The 21,050-nt window shown below is 49.4% G+C and overlaps 1 protein-coding gene across 3 annotated transcripts in view; it reads right to left on the reverse strand.

Moving 5' to 3' along the window:
* The window catches only part of RILPL1 (Rab interacting lysosomal protein like 1), a 43,621-nt gene extending 22,753 nt beyond the window's left edge, over positions 1–20,868 (reverse strand). For 2 of the 3 annotated variants that reach the window (XM_028480036.1, XM_028480037.2), the window contains exons 1-2: positions 20,037–20,360; positions 12,551–12,701 (exon numbers count right to left, since the gene is read on the reverse strand). In XM_028480036.1, the coding sequence (XP_028335837.1) occupies positions 12,551–12,701; positions 20,037–20,345 (460 nt within the window). In that variant the 5' untranslated portion in view covers positions 20,346–20,360. Of the gene's footprint in view, positions 1–12,550; positions 12,702–20,036 lie in introns of all 3 variants that reach the window. The other variant, XM_007104569.4, reaches the window with a different exon arrangement.
* Positions 20,869–21,050: the final 182 nt, after the last annotated feature.

Here is a 21,050-nt window from a genome sequence, read left to right on the forward strand (position 1 = left end):
GACGCGCAGGCCCAGGGGCCATGGCTCACGGGCCCAGCCGCTCCGCGGCATGTGGGATCCTCCCAGACCGGGGCGCGAACCCGGTTCCCCTGCATCGGCAGGCGGACGCGCAACCACTGCGCCACCAGGGAAGCCCCCTGCCTCCTTTTTTTAAAATTTTTTTTTTTTTTGGCCGCACAGCGAGGCATGTGGAGCTTCCCTGACTGGGGATTGAACCCATGCCCCCTGCATTGGGAGCACAGAGTCTTAACCACTGGACCACCAGGGAAGTCCTCTGCCTCCTTTTTATAAGGACACTTGTGATGGCATTTAGGGTGCACCCAAATAGTACAGGATAAATGCTCATCTGAAGATTCTGACTAAATTACACCTGTAAATATTTTACCATATAATGTAACAGCCACAGGTTCCCAAGGATTAAGACCTGATATTTAGGGGGCCCATTATTCAGCCTCTCATAGGCGCTAAGGCTGAGAGCTAATCCCTGCTCCCCAGGAGACCAGAGCTGGGGACAGTGGTGGTCAGGCTCAACCACAGATTAACAAGGGAGAAACCATTGTTTCTCTCCAATTTTCCTCCCCTATGGGACTCAGGGGACATACCACTAGACGGCCAGGTCCTGGGGAAAAGAAACTATGTGGGTGATCCCTCAGCTATTCTCCCCATGGGACTCCCTTCTCTAAGCTGCTCCATCCCATCTGAAGCTTTTCCGCTGGCCGCCCTCCTCATGTCCTGGATATTCCCAAGCAGGCAGTCACCACGATGAATGAGCATTCATGGTGCGTGTCTAGAAGAGTGTGTGATGCTGCTGGGGCTACAAACGCAGAGAAGACCCAGACCCTGCCCTTGATGAGCTGGAGACTTTATGTAACAGGCACAAAGGCAGGACGGTCCCAGAAGGCAGCCATCCTGTCTCAATCGTCTCTGTAGTCTGGGGCTTCATATGTGGTAGATGCTCCAGGCTGGCTGATGGAAGAGGGACTAGTTCCCCTCCACGTTCCCAACGTATAGCTCACTCCTACTAAGCCCAGTAAGGATAAACTGCTTCACACCCTCGACCCTATTTCATTCTCATTCCCAACCACTGGAAATGGGTATCATTGTTGTTGCCGTTTTAACATGAGTCCCATTTTACAGATACGGAAAACAGGGCCAGAGACAGACTTGTTCAAAGTCGCACAGCTAGGCACTGGCGGAGCTGGGGCTCAAACTCAAGTTTTCTGACTCCAAGTCCTGTGTCCTCTCCACGATGCCATGATGCCTCCCCACTGGGGGACAAGACTCAGAAGCTCCTGGCAGGTCACCAGAATGTGTCACCATGGGGCAGACTCCAGCCCATACTTTGTTCCAGACAGGGAGTACACCTGCTGGGAGTACTCACATTTTACTGTGCATACACGTTCGACATTCATTCCTCAAGTATTTATCGAGCACCTGCTGTATACCTGACACTGAGCTAATCGCTAGGGTCATGATGGCAAATAAGTGTGGTACAATTCTGCTCTCACCAACTTACAGGCGTTAGACAGATGTGTGTGTCATTACAGACCATAACAAGTACTGTGAAAGACTCAACGGGGGCTGAGAAAGAATGATGAGGGAGACCCAACGTAGACTGTGGGTGCAGGAAGGCCTCTTGGACAAGGGTCATTTTTGCTGAGACCGGAAGGCGGGGAAGGGCAGCCAGGTGACGCGGATGGGCATTCCCAGGCAGGGGCCCTATGGGAGGAGACCTTGCATCTGAGGCGCTGGAGGGCAGTGCCATGGCCGAAGCACAGTGGCTGAGGGGGTGACACTGGCTTCAGCTGGGAGTGAGGCTGGACCATGTGGGGCCTCGGAGGCCAGGTAAGGAGGCTGGATTTTCCTCTAAAGGGGCAACAAGAACCTCAGGATCTCAACACGTAGAGCCTGCACGGAGCTGGAGGGTCAGGCCAAGGAGACCAGGAAGGGACAGCCACAGAGGAAAGACTTACAGGAGAGCAGGGGTGCCTGGTGTGCAAATGAGACAAACTGGAAGGAAAGGAATTGTGATGAGAAAAGCTGTCAACTGAGTGACTGGGAGGCCCCGGAGGCAATAAGGATGACCTTGAATGCCTGGGTTCCATCACAGCATATGGCTCCTGACTTTTGAAGTGACATTAACCTCTCTGAACCTCCATTTCCTCACCTGCAAAGCGGGGACATGCTGATGTTTTTCTTTTCTTTCTTTCTTTCTTCTTTCTTTTAATTTTTGGCCATGCCGCTCGGCATGCAGGATCTTAGTTCCCTGCCCAGGGATCGAACCCGTGCCCCCTGCAGTGGAAGCACAGAGTCTTAACCACTGGACCACCAGGGAAAGTCCCATGATGTTTTTCTTTATTCCACCTCTCTGACAATGCTGTACATATAAAATAAGTACATTAGGAAATCACACAAGGCCATGAAATAGGATCTTTTCCTACTGGTGGGCCTGGGGCATCCATTCTGCCCCTCAGACCACTCAGCTTCCTCCTTGGACCTCCTACCAAGCTATGAGGCTGAGAGATGCAGAGAAGCTGCAAAAGTCCCTCAGAGATGCCAGCCCAAGCAGGAGCGGAGAGGCAGGGATGGAAAGAAGGGGCAAGCATCCTCACCAGGATGGCTAAAATGAAAAGGACTGTCAATGTAAGTGCTGGAGAGAAGGCAGAGCAACAGGAATGCTCGTCTGAGCTGCTGGGGGGTTGCTACTTGGGAAAACCATTAGGCGTCACCTACTAATGCTGTTACACATCCTCTGTGAAGCAGCAGCTGATCCTGGGTATAACCCCCGCGGGCCTCCATGCACAGTGCACATGATCGCCAGTAGAAGGATGGTTCAATAAACTGCAGGCAAATCAGACACTATGTGGCTATTTAAAAGACAGATACACTGGTAAGTAAAGTAGTGACAATGTGTACAGCACAAGACGTGCAAAAATGTTCACAGCAGCTTTGTTCATCATAGCCCCAAACTGGAAACTGCCAAGATGCCTATCAATAGTAGAACGAATAGGGACTTCCCTGGTGGTCCAGTGGTAAAGAATCCACCTTCCGATGCAGGGGACATGGGTTCAACCCGTGGCTGAGGAACTAAGATCCCACATGCCTCGGGGCAACTAAGCCCACGTGCCACAACTATTGAGCCTGCGTGCTGCAAACTACAGAGCCCATGCACTCTGGAGCCCGTGCGCCACAACTAGAGAGAAGTCCAAGCACTGCAACGAAGAGACCTCGTGCTGTGAGGAAAGATCCCGCATGCCTCAACAAAGATCAGGGAACCAAGGGCTTCCCTGGTGTGTTGCAACTAAGACCCGACACAGCCAAAAAAATAAGGAAAATAAATAAAATAAATATTTAACAAATAGTAGAATGAATAGATAAACCTTGATACTAACAAGCAATGGAATACTATACAGCCATGAAAAAGAACAACTACGCATTCCACTTGGAGTTTATAAAGTCAGTTATTTCTTCAGACACTCCTTGCTCCTCAAAGGATGCTCTTCAGCTGGACTCCTGAGCTGAAGGGCCCCCAGACTTGCAATGGGGAAACACAGGGCCATCTGGGGGTCCCGGGCACCAGGTGTCCCCCTCCCAAAACTCCTGGGCCACTGCTGCAAGGCGGGGCCTGGGCCTGGGCTAGTGTGACAAGAGGACACTGCTAACGTCTCCCGAAAAAGCGGACCTTAGACACAGTGCATGAGCGAGTGTGTGTGTGTGTGTGTGTGTGTGTGTTTGTGTGTGTCTGTGTGTCTGTGTGTGTCTGTGTGTCTGTGTCTGTGTGGAGGAGGAGGGCTGAAATCAGGTGTAGGCAGAGTCTGTGAAAAAGCCACAAAAGCATTCACTGCTCTCTGAGCACCTGTCCTGCAAAGGCTCCAGGCACGGGCATCAAGGGCCTAACTCATTAAATTTAATCCTTGGTGGGGGCAGAGTCCACTCCTGGATAAGTCAGGCGAGCAGAACAGCTACGTGGGGTGGGCGCAGGGGAGCACGAGCCCAGAGAAAGGAAACCTGGATCTGGAACCCAGCTACATCCAAGTCCCCGGCCAGGGGGTGAACTCGGGCCACCGCAGTGCAAGTGCCGGGTCCTAAACACTGGACCGCCAGGGGAGTCCCAAAGAAAGCAATTGGTGTTTTTGGCTGCACCTCACGGCTTGCGGGATCTCAGTTTCCTGACCAGGGATTGAACCCGGGTCACGGCAGTGAAAGCCCAGAATCCTAACCACTGGACCATAAGGGAACTCCCCATCCATCATGGGTGTCAGTAGCTGTAGGACTAAGAAGCCAGAGAACAAATGGTAAAGAGCTTAGAGTCTGGAGCTAGATTACTTGGACTCATTCCTGGCTTTGCCACTTCCCTTGCAGCTGAACTTGTGCCTTGTGTCTGTTTTCTCACTTGCAAATGGGGATCATGTGGAAGCCCCACCTGGGGGGCTCTTGTGAGGTTGCATATGTTAATCTACATGAAGTGCTCACAACAGGCCTGGCACGGAGTAAGAGTCTCTAAGTGTTAGCTGTTATTTTATCTATAAAATTGAAATACCAGTTTTCCCTGCTCCAAAGGTTGCTGCTAAGTCCAAGCGTTGTTACGAAAGTGCTTCGAAAAATTAAAAGGTTAAGTGTTTTTTAACAGACTCACAGACATAGACAAAAGCCAGGAGAGTTCTGAGCAACTGTTTAGTCACCCCAGCAATGCAAGATCCTGGGATCTAAATTAAAGAGACGTTCGGGCAAGTGCTCAGAGAAGCAAGTCCAAGGTCAGTCTCAGGTCCCAAGTTTGTAGTAGTGAAAACTGGTAATGATCTAAACATCCACTTGCAAGGAAATGATTAAACAAGTACTTTCCACACAATGGGACACTATGTAGCCAGTTAAAAGAAAAAGGCAAGGGCTTCCCTGGTGGCTCCGTGGTTGAGAATCCACCTGCCAATGCAGGGGACACAGGTTCGATCCCTGGTCCGGGAAGATCCCACATGCCACGAAGCAACTAAGCCCGTGCTCCACAACTACTGAGCTTGCGCTCTAGAGCCCGTGAGCCACAACTACTGAGCCTGTGTGCCACAACTACTGAAGCCCGTGCGCCTAGAGCCTGTGCTCTGCAACAAGAGAAGCCACCGCAATGAGAAGCCTGCGCACCGCAACGAAGAGCAGCCCCCTCTCGCCACAACTAGAGAAAGCCCACACGCAGCAACGAAGACCCAATGCAGCCAAAAATAAACAAATAAATAAGTAAATCTATAAAAAACCAAAAACCACTTGACCTTTTAAAATTAAAAAAAAGCAAAAGGCAAGTGACAAAGTCACAGCAGCACTATTCACAATGGCCAAAAGATGGAAGTAACTCAAATGTCCATCAACAGATGTATGGATTAAAAAAATGTGATCTATCCACATGATGGAATATTATTCAACCGTAAAAAGAAATGAAGCACTGACACAGCCTATAATGTGGATGAACCTTGAAAACATGATGCTGAATGAAAGAAGTCAGACACCAAAGGCCACATATTGTATGAGTCCACTTATATGAAGTGTCCAGAATAGGTAAATCCACAGAGACAGAAAGTAGACTAGGGGTTACCAGAGGCAGGGGGGAGGGGGGATTGGGGAGTGACTGCTATGGGTGCAGGGTCTCCTTTGCAGGTGGTGACAATGTTTTGGAACTAAATAGAGGTGATGATGGCACAATATTATAAATACATTAAATGATGTACTAAATGCTACTGAATCGTACACTTTAAAACTGTTAACTTTATGTTCTGTGACCCGCTTGTCAATTTTTCTAAAAGGGCAAAATCCACACAGTAAATACATAATTTAAATTTGTTAAAAAAAAAAGGCAAGTGACAATCCATACAGCATAATCCCTTTTATTTTAAAAACAAAACACATTCCCTGCAATGTCAACGCCAGCCCTGTAGGCGCTTTTTCTTATTTAAAAACAACACGCACATGGAATGTGTGTGTAAATGCATAGAAAGGGATGGTTTTCCCTCTGGTGAGTGAGAAGGAGGCAAAGGGAATTCTCATGTTTTTCTTGAGTTTTGTTTCAACTTTTACAACATGAATGAACACATGTAATAGTTTCTATTGTTAAAGACCAAAACAACCACCAACATCCACAAACCCATATTGTCTGTCCCCCTCAATCTCTCCAAGAAGAAAACACCCTGAGAAGATTGAGCCGATTGCCCCAAATCTGCTAGTTAGTGGCCATTTGGAGCATAATCTGGGTCTCTTAGTACCAGACCCACACATTTTTCACTCCCCCAGAGCCAGAAGAGCGCCTTTGATACTGGATGGCGATGGTCACCAATGTTTATCAAGCACCTGCCGTCACCAGCTGCTGGGCTCAGTGCTCACCATGGATGAAGTGCTCAGACCCCCTCGGATGCCTGTGTTCACCCCTCGCCCCTCTTCAGTGTGCTTTTGCTACTGACCAGGCACCTTGGGTTCCCTGGCTGGCAGGCTCTGCAAGAAAGTACAGGCCCCATGCCTAAGGGCAGGGCAACTCTGAGGTGTAACTCACACTCCAGAGCTCGCTGCCCTGCATGGACTTTGTTGGGCTTCCTCCTTTCCCTGTCCTGATCTCTCCACTTCCCCAACAGTCTTTTCTAGGGCTGCTTCCTTAATAAATCACCTGCAGAGGAACATCTTCGCCTCAGGTCTCCTTCCAGAAGATGCTGATATCAACAGAACTTAACTCATTTTATCCTCAGAATACTTTACGAAGTAGGACCCCTGCTGCCCGCCTTGTATAGCCGATGAACCTGGGTGCACAGTAGCTCGTTAACTCTTACAAGGCCACACAGCTAATACCAGGATTCAGGCTCCGGCTGTCTGGCTCTAGGATCCACACTTTTTTTTTTTTCTTTCACGTTGTGGTGTGTATCAGTGCTTTATTCCTCTTTATGGCTGAATGATATCCCATTACATGGACAGACCATCTTTTGTTCATAGTACTTTTTATAAACTATTTGTTTATTTATTTGGCTGCGCTGGGCCTTAGTTGCAGCATGTGGGCGCTGGTTCCCTGACCAGGGATCAAACCCGGGCCCTCTGTATCGGGAGCGAGGAGTCTTAACCACTGCGCCACCAGGGAAGTCCCCAGGACCCACACTCTTGCGACCACACTACTGCCTCTCAAAGTCTCACAGCCCAAGCTCCTTATGTTATCAGCAAGTGTACTGGAGAGAATAATGTCCCCTCAGACTTCACATCCACCTGGAACCTCAGAATGTGACCTTACTTGAAATTAGGTCTTTGCAGATGTAATTAAGTTAAGGGGAGGTCAGGCTAAATGAGGGTGAGCCCTAAATCCAATGACTGGGTCCTTATGAGAGAAAGGAGAGGGAGAGTCAGACACACAGACACACGGAGGAGGCCACGTGACAACAGAGGCAGAGCTTGGAGTGATGCAGCCACAAGCCAAGAGATGCCACCTGGAAGAGGCAGGGAGCTTCTTCCCCTAGAACCTCTGGAGGGAGCACAGCCCTGCTGACACCTTGATTTTGGACCCCTGGCCTCCAGATCTGTGAGAGAATACATTTCTTTGTTTGAAGCCTCCCAGTTTGTGGTCATTTGTTACAGTGGCCCCAGGAAACTAATAAATACAGCAAGCTTACGGAGAAAGTCCTATATAGAAGGTGCACAGACGATTTCTATTGAGGTGAAATTCGTATTAGCCACTCTCGGGTCCCACAAAAGGTTCAACTGGTAGGACAAAAGCGACATAATTGCCCTCAGGGCTATCTTTTATTGACTAGCTCTGCGTTTGATGCTGTATATATTTTTCTCAACAGTCCTGGGCGTCAGGAGTTGCCACACCCACCTTACAGGTGAGGAACCTGAGGATGGGAACAAGGTGACCCATTGGTAAGAGTGGGTCTGAGATTTAAACTCAGGTCCACCTCACTCCACAGCCCATTTCCCTTATAACGGACTGCTCTACCCAGGCACATCTCCAAGAATATTCTAGCTCTGTGTGTCCAACTCAGCAGCCGCTAGTGGCAACGGAGCACCTGAGATAGGGCACGTCCAAATGGACATGTGCTGAAAATGTAAAACACACATCAGCCATCAACGGATGGGTAGATCAACCAAATGTGGTCTATCCATACAATGGGATATTATTCTGCCTTAAAAAGGAAGGAAATTCTGACACAGTTACAACATGGATGAAACTCAAGGACATTATGCTCGGTGAAATAAACCAGTCACAAAAAGACAAATATTGTATGATTCCACTTATGTGAGCTACCTGGAATAGTCAAAATTATAGAGACAGAAAGTAGAATGCCAGTTGACAGGGGCTGGGCGAGGGAGAAATGGAGAGTTATTGTTTAACGGGGACAGAGGTTTACATTTGCAAGATGAGTTCCGGAGTCTGGTTGTACAAATGTGAACGTTCTTAACGCTGCTGAACTATACACTTAGAAATGGTTAAGATGAGAAATTTTTTTTAACCTCTTTATTAGAGTACAATTGTTTTACAATGGTGTGTTAGCTTCTGCTTTATAACAAAGTGAATCAGTTATACCTATACATATGTCCCCATATCCCCTCCCTCTTGCATCTCCCTCCCTCCCACCCTCCCTATCCCAGCCCTCTAGGTGGTCACAAAGCACCGAGCTGATCTCCCTGTGCTATGCGGCTGCTTCCCGCTAGCTATGTATTTTACATTTGGTAGTGTATATATGTCCATGCCACTCTCTCACTTTGTCCCAGCTTAAGATGAGAAATTTTACGTGTATGTTACCACAGTAAAACATACAAATATATATTATATTATATATAAATGAATAACCCACCAGATTTCAAAGACTTAATATGAAAAAAATGCAAAATACCCTACTGATAATTTTTATTTTTAATTTTTAAATTTTTATTTATTTTTTTCGGCTGCACCATGCGGCTTGCAGGATCTTAGTTCCCTGACCAGGGATTGAACCCAGGCCCTCAGCAGTGAAAGCACTGAGTCCTAACCACTAGACCACCAGAGAATTCCCCCCAACTGATAATTTTTAAATTGATTACATGTTGAAGGATGATATCTTGGATCTACCGGGTTAAACAAAAATATTAATGAAATTACTTGCACCTGTCCTTTTTACTGTCTTTTAATGCCACACCTAGAAAAATCATAATCATATCTGTGGCTTGCCTTACATTTTTTGGTAAAAGGCGAAAGATGTACACGATCGAGCAACGAGTGTATTGCCTTACATTTATTTTGGACAGTGCTGTTCTCAGCTGCCCTTCAGAAAATGGATACGTGGGCAGTTTTCATCCTCTCCTGGTGACAGAGTTGTTTGTCCAGAGCCCAAGAATTTTTTTCCAGACGCTCCAGTGTATCTCTGCACCCCCATGCCCCCAGTCCAATTGCTTCCATATCTGTAATTCATCTCCGCATGTGCTAACTAGTAGTTTCCAAGTGCTGACAAGACGATTTCCAAATACAAGAAGTAGAGAAGTGCTTTTTAATCTGGAGACTTCCGGGGGGTGGGAGACAGGGGACTGGCAGGTGCTCTGAGCGCGCTGCCCAGTACTTTTTTTTCTTTTTCAATTAATTTTTATTGGAGTATAGCTGCTTTACACTGTTGTGTTAGTTTCTGCTGTACAGCAAAGTGAATCAGCTATACGTACACATATATCCCCGCTTTTTTGGACTTCCTTCCCTTTCAGGTCACCACAGAGCACTGAGTAGAGTTCCCTGTGCTATACTATTATTCTAACTAGTCTCATGAGTTATCTACTCTATACATAGCAGTGTATATGTGTCAATCCCATTCTCCCAATTCAACCTACTCCCCCTTTCCCCCTTGGTAGCCATACGTTTGTTCTCTACGTCGCAGTGCCCAGTATTAATGGCTGGGAAAGCAGCACTGTTCCGGGCAGGGCTGGCTCTTCTAAGCGGGCATCCGAGCCCACTCACCCCCTAAATCCTGTTTGCCCCTAGGCCTTGCCCCACTGCCTAAAGTGGCGCCAGACACACAGTCTAACTTCACGGGCTGCACCTCCTCCCAGGGACCCCTCGGCCCAGTGTCTGTTCCTCTCACAGGTGGAAGACATGCTTTTGCCCTTATTGTGTTCCCACGGCTTCCCAGGCAAAATAAAAATAACTGTGAAAGGCATGCCTGGCATCCGCCCAGGTTCTCCACTCGGGTGAGGGCTGCTGTCGAGCTGAACACCGGAGGCTCCCCGAGCTCACCCCCGGGAGCTGGACCCACGCGAGATGCCAATTACGCGCGTCTCAGATGGCGCCCGTGTGGGCTGCCTGATGAAGAGCCCAGCAGCGATGCAGAGAGCCGAGGCCAAAGCTCTCCCACACGGGGGGGTGCCGTGTGCACACACACGCAACCGAGCGCCGAGGAAGCGGCTTAGGGTGTTCGGGCCCGTGCCTGGGGGACCTGCGGCCTCCAGGGCGTCACTGGGGTACGCAGGAGGAGTTCCAAGGTCACCCCTGGAGGCCTCTGGGTGCCCTGCAGAAATGTCACAGCCCAAAAGATGGCTACGGGGACATCCCTGGTGGCGCAGCGGATAAGACTCCTCGCTCCCAACGCAGGGGGCCCGGGTTCAGGGAACTAGATCCCACACGTGTGCCACAACTAAGAGTTCGCACGCCACAACTGAGGAGCCGGCAAGCCGCAACTAAGGCCCAGCGCAACCAAATAAATAATAAATATGAATAAATAAATAAACAAAAGAAAATAAAAACCACCAGACCATAAGGTAGAATTCCAAACGATATTAATTAGGGAGACGACTAACATTTAAAAAACAACAAAAACAAAAGATGGCTGTGAGCACCTCACTAAGTTCAACACAGTCACCACAGGCCTCAGCAATTCCACGCCGAGGTATATACCTCAAAGCACCGAAAACAAACGTCCACACAAAAACCATGAAGGTACCAGAACCTTCACAGCGGCACTCTTCACAATAGCCAAAAGTTGGAAACAACTGAGCGTCCATCGGTGGATGAACAGATAAACGAAACGTGGTCCAAACAGACAACGGAGTGTTACTAAGCCATAAAGAGGCAGGATGCACCCTCTCAGCCTGTTTTCCTCCTCTTTTCAAAAAGGAGATTGGATTCGATAACAACAGCTCAGTTAACGCTTGCTGAGTGTGGGCACCCGGTACTATTCAGTTTATGCGTATTAATCCATTTAATCCTCACAACAACTTTATGAGGGAGATATGGTTATTTCCCCCACTTCTACACGGGGCCCTTAAGGCACACCAAGGTCAAGTGACTTGATCAAGGTCACTCAGCCAGTAAGTATTGGGTTAGGATTCACCCTGGGCAGTCTGGCTCTAGCACCAACACTTAGCACCACTACGACTTTTGTTTTCACTGCACGACTCACATCTCAACAAAGGAAACCCAAGGAAAAGAGGAGGCCAGCACCCAGATCAAACATTTCCTTTTTCCTCGGTCCCTACGGTCCTTATACAGTGTGCTACTTTATTCTCACGGAGTGGTAAACATGAGTTCTGAACTTCAGGCCCCCACGGAAGTCCAACCCCTTGCCAACAAACGTGAGGGGGGGGGCTTGTATAGGGACCCAGGAAGCTTACCCAGATTAAAGAGTTGGGCCTGAGATTCCTTGCGATCAGAGCCAGCCTCTGAATGAGAAGGAGGCTGCTGGGGGACCCACAGCTGATGCAGCCCACGGGGGCCCAGACCAAACCCCTCTGTCTGTCTTTGCTTCTCCAGCACCAGCAGAAGGCCTGGAGTCAAGGTTTTAGATTAACTGTTCTTAGGATGAATGACAGTTGGGGGGCTCCAGCATCATTCAGATCTGGGTGGCCATCCTGGGTTGCTCATTGTTAAACGTGTACCTGTGACGAGCACCTCAAATTTCTTCCCAGGACACTTAGAATAAAATCCAAACCTTGGTCTCTAAGGGGCTATGTGATCTGACCCCTGCTGACCCCACTGACCTCATCTTTAACCACCCTTGGCCTTGATCATCTTCTGTGACACTGGTCTCCTTGGTTTCCATAAACAGTCATGCCCCAGGGCCTTTGCACCTGCTTTCCCCCCCAGCTATTTGCATGGCTCACTCCATGACTTCATTAGAGCTCAAATGTCACCTCATCAGAGAGGCCCTCCTTGATCACCATATCCAAAGAAGCACCCCACCAAGTCCTCTCTATCATATCCCCCCCAGATTTTAGTTCTTCCATAACCCTGGTCAGAATCTGGAACTGTGTCACCTGTTTGTTTACATAGTTATCATCCATCTCCTCTGCACTAGAACATAAGCTTCACGAGGGCAGTGGCTTTGTCTTGCCCAATGTGTATACCCAGTGCCTAGAGAAGAGGCTGGAAAAGTGAGAACTCTCGAACAATTTGTCAAATGAACCTCTCGGTTTCATCACCTGTAAACCAGGCTACACAATGTCTCTCGGGCAGAGTGATGGTGAGAATCCACATGACACGAGACACCACTGCTTGGGGACCACGCTCCGGTCACTGGTGGTGCCGGAGATGGCAGGTGGCAAGAGGCTTCCCCTCACCTCCCATGCCGGCCCCTCCTCTTACCCTCATGCTTCTGGAACTCCTCCTCGGAGAAGCTGACGTCCTTGTGGGAGAGGTTGGTCATGAGCTGCTTGTTCTCCTCCTGCAGCTGGGCGATCTGGGAAAGGAGGTCTTGCGCTTCCCCTCGCCACACGTCCTCCACCAGCTCCAGCTCCTGCGGGGGTGAGGGGCCGGAGTGGGGTCACAGCCTGCCCAGGGCAGCAGCCTTAGCCCCCTGACCCTCGGGAGCAGCTCAGGGTTGCTGGGGCTTTGGGTTGTTCCCTTCTCCATGAGAACCGAGCATCGGCAGGTGAGCAGATCAGGCCATCACTAGCCCACGTGGCAACTTTACAAAAAATAGAAGGCGTCCTTCCTCTGGGCAAGGCCTGCATTTATGCCGTTAGGACCTGGCCAAGTAAGAACTGCCCTGAAGACAACAATGGCATTGGAACTGTACCTTCTAACTATCTAGACGGGAGAGAGAAGGTGGAGGGGCAGCCCCAGGCTGCAGGGACCCAAACGTACCAATCTCTCTAGGGAGGTCATGTCCCTGATCTTCGGACAGACCCTCCATCCAGACAAACCTCTCTCCAAGGGAGAAAGAGGCTGCAAAAGATCCCAGGGATACCGCCTGGCTCCGGAGCTCCCTGTATATCTGAAACAGGAATCTCTTCAAGCAGACTTGGACGACTCACTTTACAAATCTGAGGCTGTTTCCCTTAGTTGGGGAGCCCTACTATAAAAGCTCACGGTGAAGAAAACAAAAACACTAATTTGAAAAGATACATGCACCCCTATGTTTACAGTAGCATTCATTATTTACAATAGTCAAGACATGGAAGCGACCTAAGTGTCCATCAATAGACGAGTGGATAAAGAAGATGTGGTACGTATATACAATGGAATACTACTCAGCCATAAGAAAGAATGAAATCTTGCCATTTGTAACAACACGTATGGACCTAGAGAGTATTATGCTAAGTGAAATGAGTCAGACAGAGAAAGACAAATACCATACGATCTCACTTATTTGTGGAATCTAAAAAACAAACCAAACAAACAAAACAAAATGAAAACATTCTCAGATACAGAGAACAAACAGGTGGTTGCCAGAGGGGAGGCGCTGGAGGGGGAGTGAAATAGGTGAACGGGATTAAGAGGTACAAACCTCCAGTTACAAAATGAATAAGCCACAGGGATGTAATATACGGCATAAGGAATGTGGTCAGTAGTATTGTCATGACTTTGTACGGGGACAGATGGTTACTAGACTTATCCTGGTGATCATTTCATAATGTATGCAAATGTTAAATCACTGTATAGCACACCTGAGGCTAAGATAATATTGTGTCAATTGTATATTGTATATATATTGTATATTGTATATATTGTATATAATATTGTGTCAATTGTATTTCAGTAAAAAAATAAAATAAAAAAATAAAGGCTCACAGGGTTGAATGTGAGGATAAACAAGATGTCTATAAAAATTATTTTGTGGATGGCTGTAATCAGAGAAACACATAATAACAAGTGTTGGCAAGAATGTGAAGAAATTGGAACCCTCCTGCATTGCTGGTAAGAATGTAAAATGGTGCAGCCACTGTGGAAAACAGTCTGGCAGTTCCTCAATAAGTTACACATAGTTACCATATGACCCACCAATTCCACTTGTAGGGTCTGAGAAATGAAAACGTGTCCACACAAAAACAGGTAAATGAATGCTCATAGCAGCACTATTCATAATCGCCAAAGGGTAGAAACAACCCAAATGTCCATCAGTTGATGAAAAGATGAATAGAATGTGGTGTATCTGAAATATGATTCAGGCAAAAAGGGATGAAATACTGACAAACGCTACAATTTGGATGAACCTTGAAAACACGATGCTGAGCAAAAGCAGCCGGTCACAAAAGGTCACACAGTGCTTGGCTCCGTTGATGGGAAATGTCCTCAACAGGTAAATCCATAGATACAGAAAGCATACTGGCAGCTTTCTAGGGGCAGAAGGGTTGGCAGGGAGTGAGGAATGACTGTTAATGAGTCTGTGTTTTCTTTTCGGAGTAATGAAAATGTTCTAAAATTGATTGTAGTAATGGTTGCACAGCTCTGTGAATAAACTAAAAACCACGGAATTGTATGCTTTGAATGGGTGAATTGTATGGTATGTGAATTATATTCAGTAAAGCTGTTACCAAAAAAAAAAAAAAAAGAGGTATTCTATAAAATCATAAACTGTATAGAATGCTGGTTTAATGCATGGATACTGGAGCCTGTTGACCTGAGTTTGAATTGTTTCCGCCACTTTCCAGCTGATCTTGGGCAAGTTATTCAACCTTAGGGTGCCTTGGAAATGAGGAATACAGTGTTATATCTACCCCCAGGGGGTGTCATGAGGATTAAATGGTTAATATATGTAGCTGTTTGGAATAGGGCCCAGTACCCAGAAAGTGCTAAACATACGTCTGCTGATTTCTGGTCCTCCTACAGCCCATCCCAAGCCGGCCCAGGTGGCCGGATGTCAGCATCGCCTCCTTTCATCTTTTAAATAAGTTCCTCAATCCCATCTCCTTCGTCAGGAAGCCTGCTGCACTGGGGAAATGAGAGGTAATAACTAAGGATTCGCACAGCTGCTTCAAGGTCACCAGGGGAGGTGAAGGGTGGGGCCAGAGGACGAAAGTGGTGGTGGAATGATGACGTGGCCATGGGACCTTCCCACAGGCAGGTGTGGGCTGGAATCAGGCTCTTCTTGCCGTGGTCCTCTCTGCCCCCACCTGACACAGGCTGAGCACACGGAGGGCCCCAGTGCTACCTCAAGTGTAACTGGCTGCGGCAGGCGGAACGATGGTCCCCAGAGAGGTCCACACCCTAATCCCTGGAACCTGAGAATATGCGAATTTACACGGCAAAAGGGATTTTGCAGATGTGATTCAGTTAAGGACCCTGAGATGGGGAGATGCTCCTGGGTTATCCAGGTGGACCCAATGCAATCACAAGGGTCCTTAAAAGTGAAAGGAGGCAGGAAGGGCAGAATCAGAGACCACGTGGGGACTTCCCTGGTGGTCCAGTGGTTAAGACTCCGTGTTTCCACCGCAGGGGGTGAGGGTTGGCTCCCTGGTCGCGAAGCAGAGATCAGAGTTTGAGATCTGAAAATGCTACGCTGATGACTTTGAAGATGGAGGAAGGGGTCACAAGTCAAAGGATACAGGTGGCTCCCAGGAGCTGCAAAAGGCAAGGAAATGGATTCTCCCCTAAAGTTGCCCGCAGGAATGAATTTCCTGACACCCGATTTTTTTTTTTTTTTTTTTTTTTACCCCCTGACACCCGACTTTAACCCAAGTGAGACTCATTTCTGACTTAAAATTCTGACTCCAGAATTTTATCCAGTATTACCCATATTGATATTATTCATAATGTCATATTATCCAATGTGATCATAAATTTGTGTGCTTTTGAGTAAGTTTGTGGTAATTAGTTATAGCAGCAATAGATGAATGCAGACTTTAATCCTCAGTTCTTTTTTTTTCTTCTCTCAATGAACTAAAGTTGATGCTGGGGGAGCTGGTTCTTCCCTCTGAGCTGACCATGGAGAATTTGATCTTGCCTCGATACCAGCTAAAAAGGCTCTTCCAGGAAGTGGCCCCTGACCGATCACCTCGTTAGCCTCCTCTCAGCACTGTCTTCAAACTCCTTACGCTGGCCTGTGAGGCCCAGCATTAACAGACCCCTGTACCTCCCTGACCTCATCTCCTACCCCTCTTCCTCACTCGCTCTGCTCTTGTCACACCAGCCTTCTTTGTGTTCCTTGCACATACCAAGCTCACTCCTACCTCAGGGCATTTGCACTTGCTGCACCTCCTGCCTAGAATGCCCCTCCCCCAGATCTCTCTATGGCTGGCACCTACACTTCATTCAGATCTCAGCTCAGATGCCACCTCCTCAGGGAAGACTTCCTGACTGCCCCATCAACTAGACACCATCCCTGGCCAGTCCCTTTTATATTTCCCTGTTTTATCTTCTTCATGGTACTTAACATAAGCTGAAACTTTTTAAAAGTTAAAAAAATCGGGGCTTCCCTTGTGGCGCAGTGGTTGAGAGTCCGCCTGCCGATGCAGGGAACACGGGTTCGTGCCCCGGTCCGGGAGGATCCCACGTGCCGCGGAGCGGCTGGGCCCCTGAGCCATGGCCGCTGGGCCTGCGCGTCCGGAGCCTGTGCTCCGCAACGGGAGAGGCCACAACAGTGAGAGGCCCGCATACCACAAAAAAAAAAAAAAAAAAAAAAAAAAAAAAAAAGTTAAAAAAAATCTATCTCCTCACACTAGAATCACACCATTCCATTAGAGGAGCCACTAGCCACATGTGTCTCCTGAGCACTTGAAATGCCGCTGGTCTGAACTGAAACATGCAGTGAGGGTTAAACACTCACTGAATTTCAAAGACGTAATAGGAAAAAAAGAATGCAAAATACCTTATTAATAATTTTTTTGTAACTATGTGTGGCGATGGACGTTAACTAAACTTATGTGGTAATCATTTTGCAATATGTAAATATGTCAAATCATAATGTTGTAAGCCTAAAACGAATACAATGTTATATGTCAATTATATCTCAATAAAAAATAATTTTTTATATTGATTACATGTTGAAATAATATTTTGGAACGACTGGGTTTGATAAGATGTTATTAAAATTAACTTCATCTGGGGAATTCCCTGGCGGTCCAGTGGTTAGGACTCTGCGCTTTCATTGCCGAGGGCCCGGGTTCAATCCCTGGTGCGGCCAAAAAAAAAAAATTAACCTCATCTGTATCTTTTTATCAATGTGACATGCCACATTATATATCTATGGGATAGCACTGCACTAGAAAGTCAGGTCCTTGAGGGCAAAGACCTCCCCTGTTGTGGTCACCACTGTCGCCCAGAACAGTGCCTGGCACTTAGTAGGTACTCAATAAATATATCTGTTGAATGAATAAATGAACAACGTATGCTGTTTATATTATATGCACTTGTATCTGCACAGCCACTATTTTCTAAATTATCTTCATGCGTTTTTCCTGTCTTCCCTGTTACCCACCCACTGCCTGAGATGAGGACCTGGTTTTCCTTTCCTTTGCATCACCCAAGTCACCTCGAAGGGCACTTTGCAAGCTGCGGTCGGTCCACAGGGCTGCAGATGGAGTAACCAGGTAGAACATGATAAGACTGTGGCCTAGGTCTGAGTGATGAACAGAACTGAGTCCGGGGATCTTTTGGGAGGAAGAGTTGGTGGAAGAGAGGGTGCATGCTTTACTGGAGCCATATTTGTCAAGAGAAAGCGAGAGAGAAGGAAGAAAAAAAGGAAGGAAGGAAGGGAGGGAGGGAAGGTGGGAGGGAGGAATGAACAGATAGGCAGATAAGATGAAGGACATGCTAAGATTTCTGTGGAAATAACACCTTGAAGAGTCTTTGAGGCTTACGGGGTGAGGGGAATCAGACGAGTCTCTCTTGATCCCAAGAATATGAAGTAAAGGGGACTGAAGCGGGGATGGGGAAAAAAAGGATTTTGTCCTCCGAATTAGAAAAGATTGTCCTCTGTATTTACAAATAAGCCCTGGCTTTGAACACACTGGTGTTTACTTCCTGGCTGATAGCATTCCAGAAGTGACAAGTGCAGCTGGCTGGGAATTCCACCTGACTCCAGGCCTAGTGGCCTCCAATGGCTCCCAAGGGTGTCTGCCAGTCCGGCTGCAGCAGAACTAAAGTGCTAGGGGTGGGGACATAGGTGCCAGGACTTCTTGTGTGACTTGGGCTAAGTCCCTTAGTCCCTGTCAATAAGAGGCAGTTTCATGAGAGGATCTCAAGGTCCCTTCCTTCCCCAACCCCCCGGGAGAGATGGAAGGATCTGGGGTAGGAGTAGGGGTATCTGGGGTGGGGGTGGTGTCTCCAACATCAGCCTAAGAGCCCTCGGTGAAAAACTCTCCCAGCCTAAAATCAATCGTTAACAGTGGTAAGGCCCTCAAAACGGCCCAAGTTTTCTCCTGAGCACTTTAATTCTCACAATCCTATGAGACAGGTACTATTATCATCCCCATTTCACAGCTGAGGAAACTGAGGTACAGAGAGACCAGGTGACTTGCCCAAGATCACACAGCCCGTGAGTGACAGGGCTTGAAACCAGGCTACCTAGCTCCCAAGTCCCTGCTCCTGGGAATCTTGACATTAATTACAGGGCAGGGACATTTTCAAGCTCCCAGTGTGATCCTGGAAACTTTGCCTAAGACTTGGGAGCTTGAATTTCCTACCTGACCCCAGCGCATAGGGACCTTTGAGGACAAACACAATCGAACCTCCAAAACACTAGTTCTCTTAATCACCCAGGGATCTGTCCTTAGGTTAAGACTGCAAACACAGCCGGGGCTCTGTTCCTTGAAAAGACACAGACCTCAAAGTACACAGTATGCGATGGCTGGCCAGAGAGTTTCAGAGAGGCCAACTGGATTTCCTGAGGCCACACAGCAAGTCAGAGTCTGCTCAGACCCCCTGACCCCCCAAGGAAAAGCGTTTCCTCCCATTCTCAGTCTGAAGGGAGCGTCCCTGGGCTGAGGTTGGGGCAGGAAACCACACATCTCCCACTTCCTTCTCCCCAGGCACCTTGTCTGGACTCCCAGCCCAGTGAGGAGTCCCTGATTCATGAGCCCAGCGCTTGTTCGCAAAGCAGAGGCTTAGCCTTAAAGCTGCCCCAAATCATCTTCCTCCAATTCAAAGAGGGTGGGGAAGAGGCACTAGAATTCCCTCCACTGGGGCTGAGACTCTCAGCACTACCTTGGGACAAATCCGCCACCCCCCCCCGCCCCGCATTCTGATCCGCAGTTTCTTCATCTGTAAAATGAAGAGAATAATCCCTACCTCACAGAGTAAAATCGAGGTGGGGAAACCACCTCAGGTTGGTAAACTAGAAGGAACCCTGGACTGGGGTTCAGAGTTCCTTTTTGCAAATTAGAACCCAGAGACTGGCGGTCAATAAGCTCAGTGACTGGAGGTCACATCCCCTTGGCTCTGGAGGGTTCTGGAGTGGGAGGAAGAATGGGGCCCGGTATCACATCTTCTCAGGTAACACTGAAGGGCAGGGGCGCTTATTTCATTTCTGGAAAAGAATAATATTATCTAAGCACTTTAGATAGTATCCTATTTAATTTTTATAAGGCGCGTCCTATTAGTATCACCATTTGATATGTGAGGAAATAAAGCACAGAGAGGTTAAATAACTTACTCAAGGTCACATGGCTATTAAGTGGTAAAAGTGGGATTGGAACTTAGGTCTGACTCCAAAGAACTACTCTTAATCTCTGGGGGTGCGCAGGCTGGGCAAAAGAGGGCCAGGGGCCTCCCTCCCTCCCTCACCCAGTCCGATCGTCTCCCGTCTGTTCCCTGCATACACACGTGTGCACCTACAGTTGCCCAATGCTGAAGGACCCCCAGGTCCCAGCGGCCACGTTGCCGGGATGGGCAGACTGAGGCTACCGCCCACCTTCTGGTGCTTGCGTTCCTTCTCGATGCGGTCCATCCTCTCCAGGCGCAGTCGGTCCAGCTCGAGGCGCAGCTCGTCCAGCTCGGGCGCGACGTGGTGGCGGCTGACCAGCACCTCCAGGATCTCCAGGACACGCACGACCTTGGGCATGAGACGCGCGATGGCCTCGCAGCCGTGCTGGTCGATGACCCGCTCGAACTCGTGGCCCACGAGCGACGCGATGTCGTACACGTCCATGACGGTCAGCTCCGCCACGTTCTTCTCCAGCGCCGACTCGGCCGCCAGCGCCGACCCCCGGTCCTCCTCCATGGCCCCCCGCCCGGCCTCTCCCCCACCCCGCAAACTAGTGCAACTCCCAAACTTGCCGCTGTCGAGGGCAGCGCGGGGCCGGGCCCACCTCTCGCCGCCGCCGCCGGCCCGCGCTTAGCTGGCCCTCGGGCGAGGGCGCACCGGGCGGGCGGCGGGCCTCGGCATGGGCGGAGGTGGCGGCCCGGGAGCCGGGGGTCAGCTCGCGGGGCGCGAGTCTCTGCGCCCGGCTCGGCCCGGAGCCTGCTCCCCAGTGGGGGGAGGACGAGGAGAAGGAGGAGGAGGCGAGGAAGGCGCGCGCGTGCGCAGGCCCGCGGCGCCTCCCAAGTTGGGAATCCGAGTTGGGAGCAATGGAGGCGCGGGGTCTGGCTGGAGAGCGGGCCCCGCTGCCCTCGGAAGCAGTCCTCGCCGGCGGCTAGTCCCCACGCCCGGGGCCTGGCAAGGAAGGGCGGCCGTGGCTCCTCCGGGAAACTTTGGCGGCGGCGACGCCGGCTGACCAGCTCCCCCCGCGGGGATACCGCGCGCCCCGCCCCGATCCCGGCCTGGAGAGGGGCGCGCCCGGCTTCCGCCGCCCGAGGGCGCCCCGGGGTCCCCGCGGACACCGCACCCTCACCCACCGGCTCCGCAGCCCCCCACCCCCGCTCCACCCGCGGGACCTTCCTTCCCCGCCCCCACCCCCCGTTCCAGCCGGTCCCCCCCGCGCGTCCG

Source organism: Physeter macrocephalus, chromosome 19 (genome assembly GCF_002837175.3).
Source record: "Physeter macrocephalus isolate SW-GA chromosome 19, ASM283717v5, whole genome shotgun sequence".
Lineage (NCBI taxonomy): Eukaryota > Metazoa > Chordata > Mammalia > Artiodactyla > Physeteridae > Physeter > Physeter macrocephalus.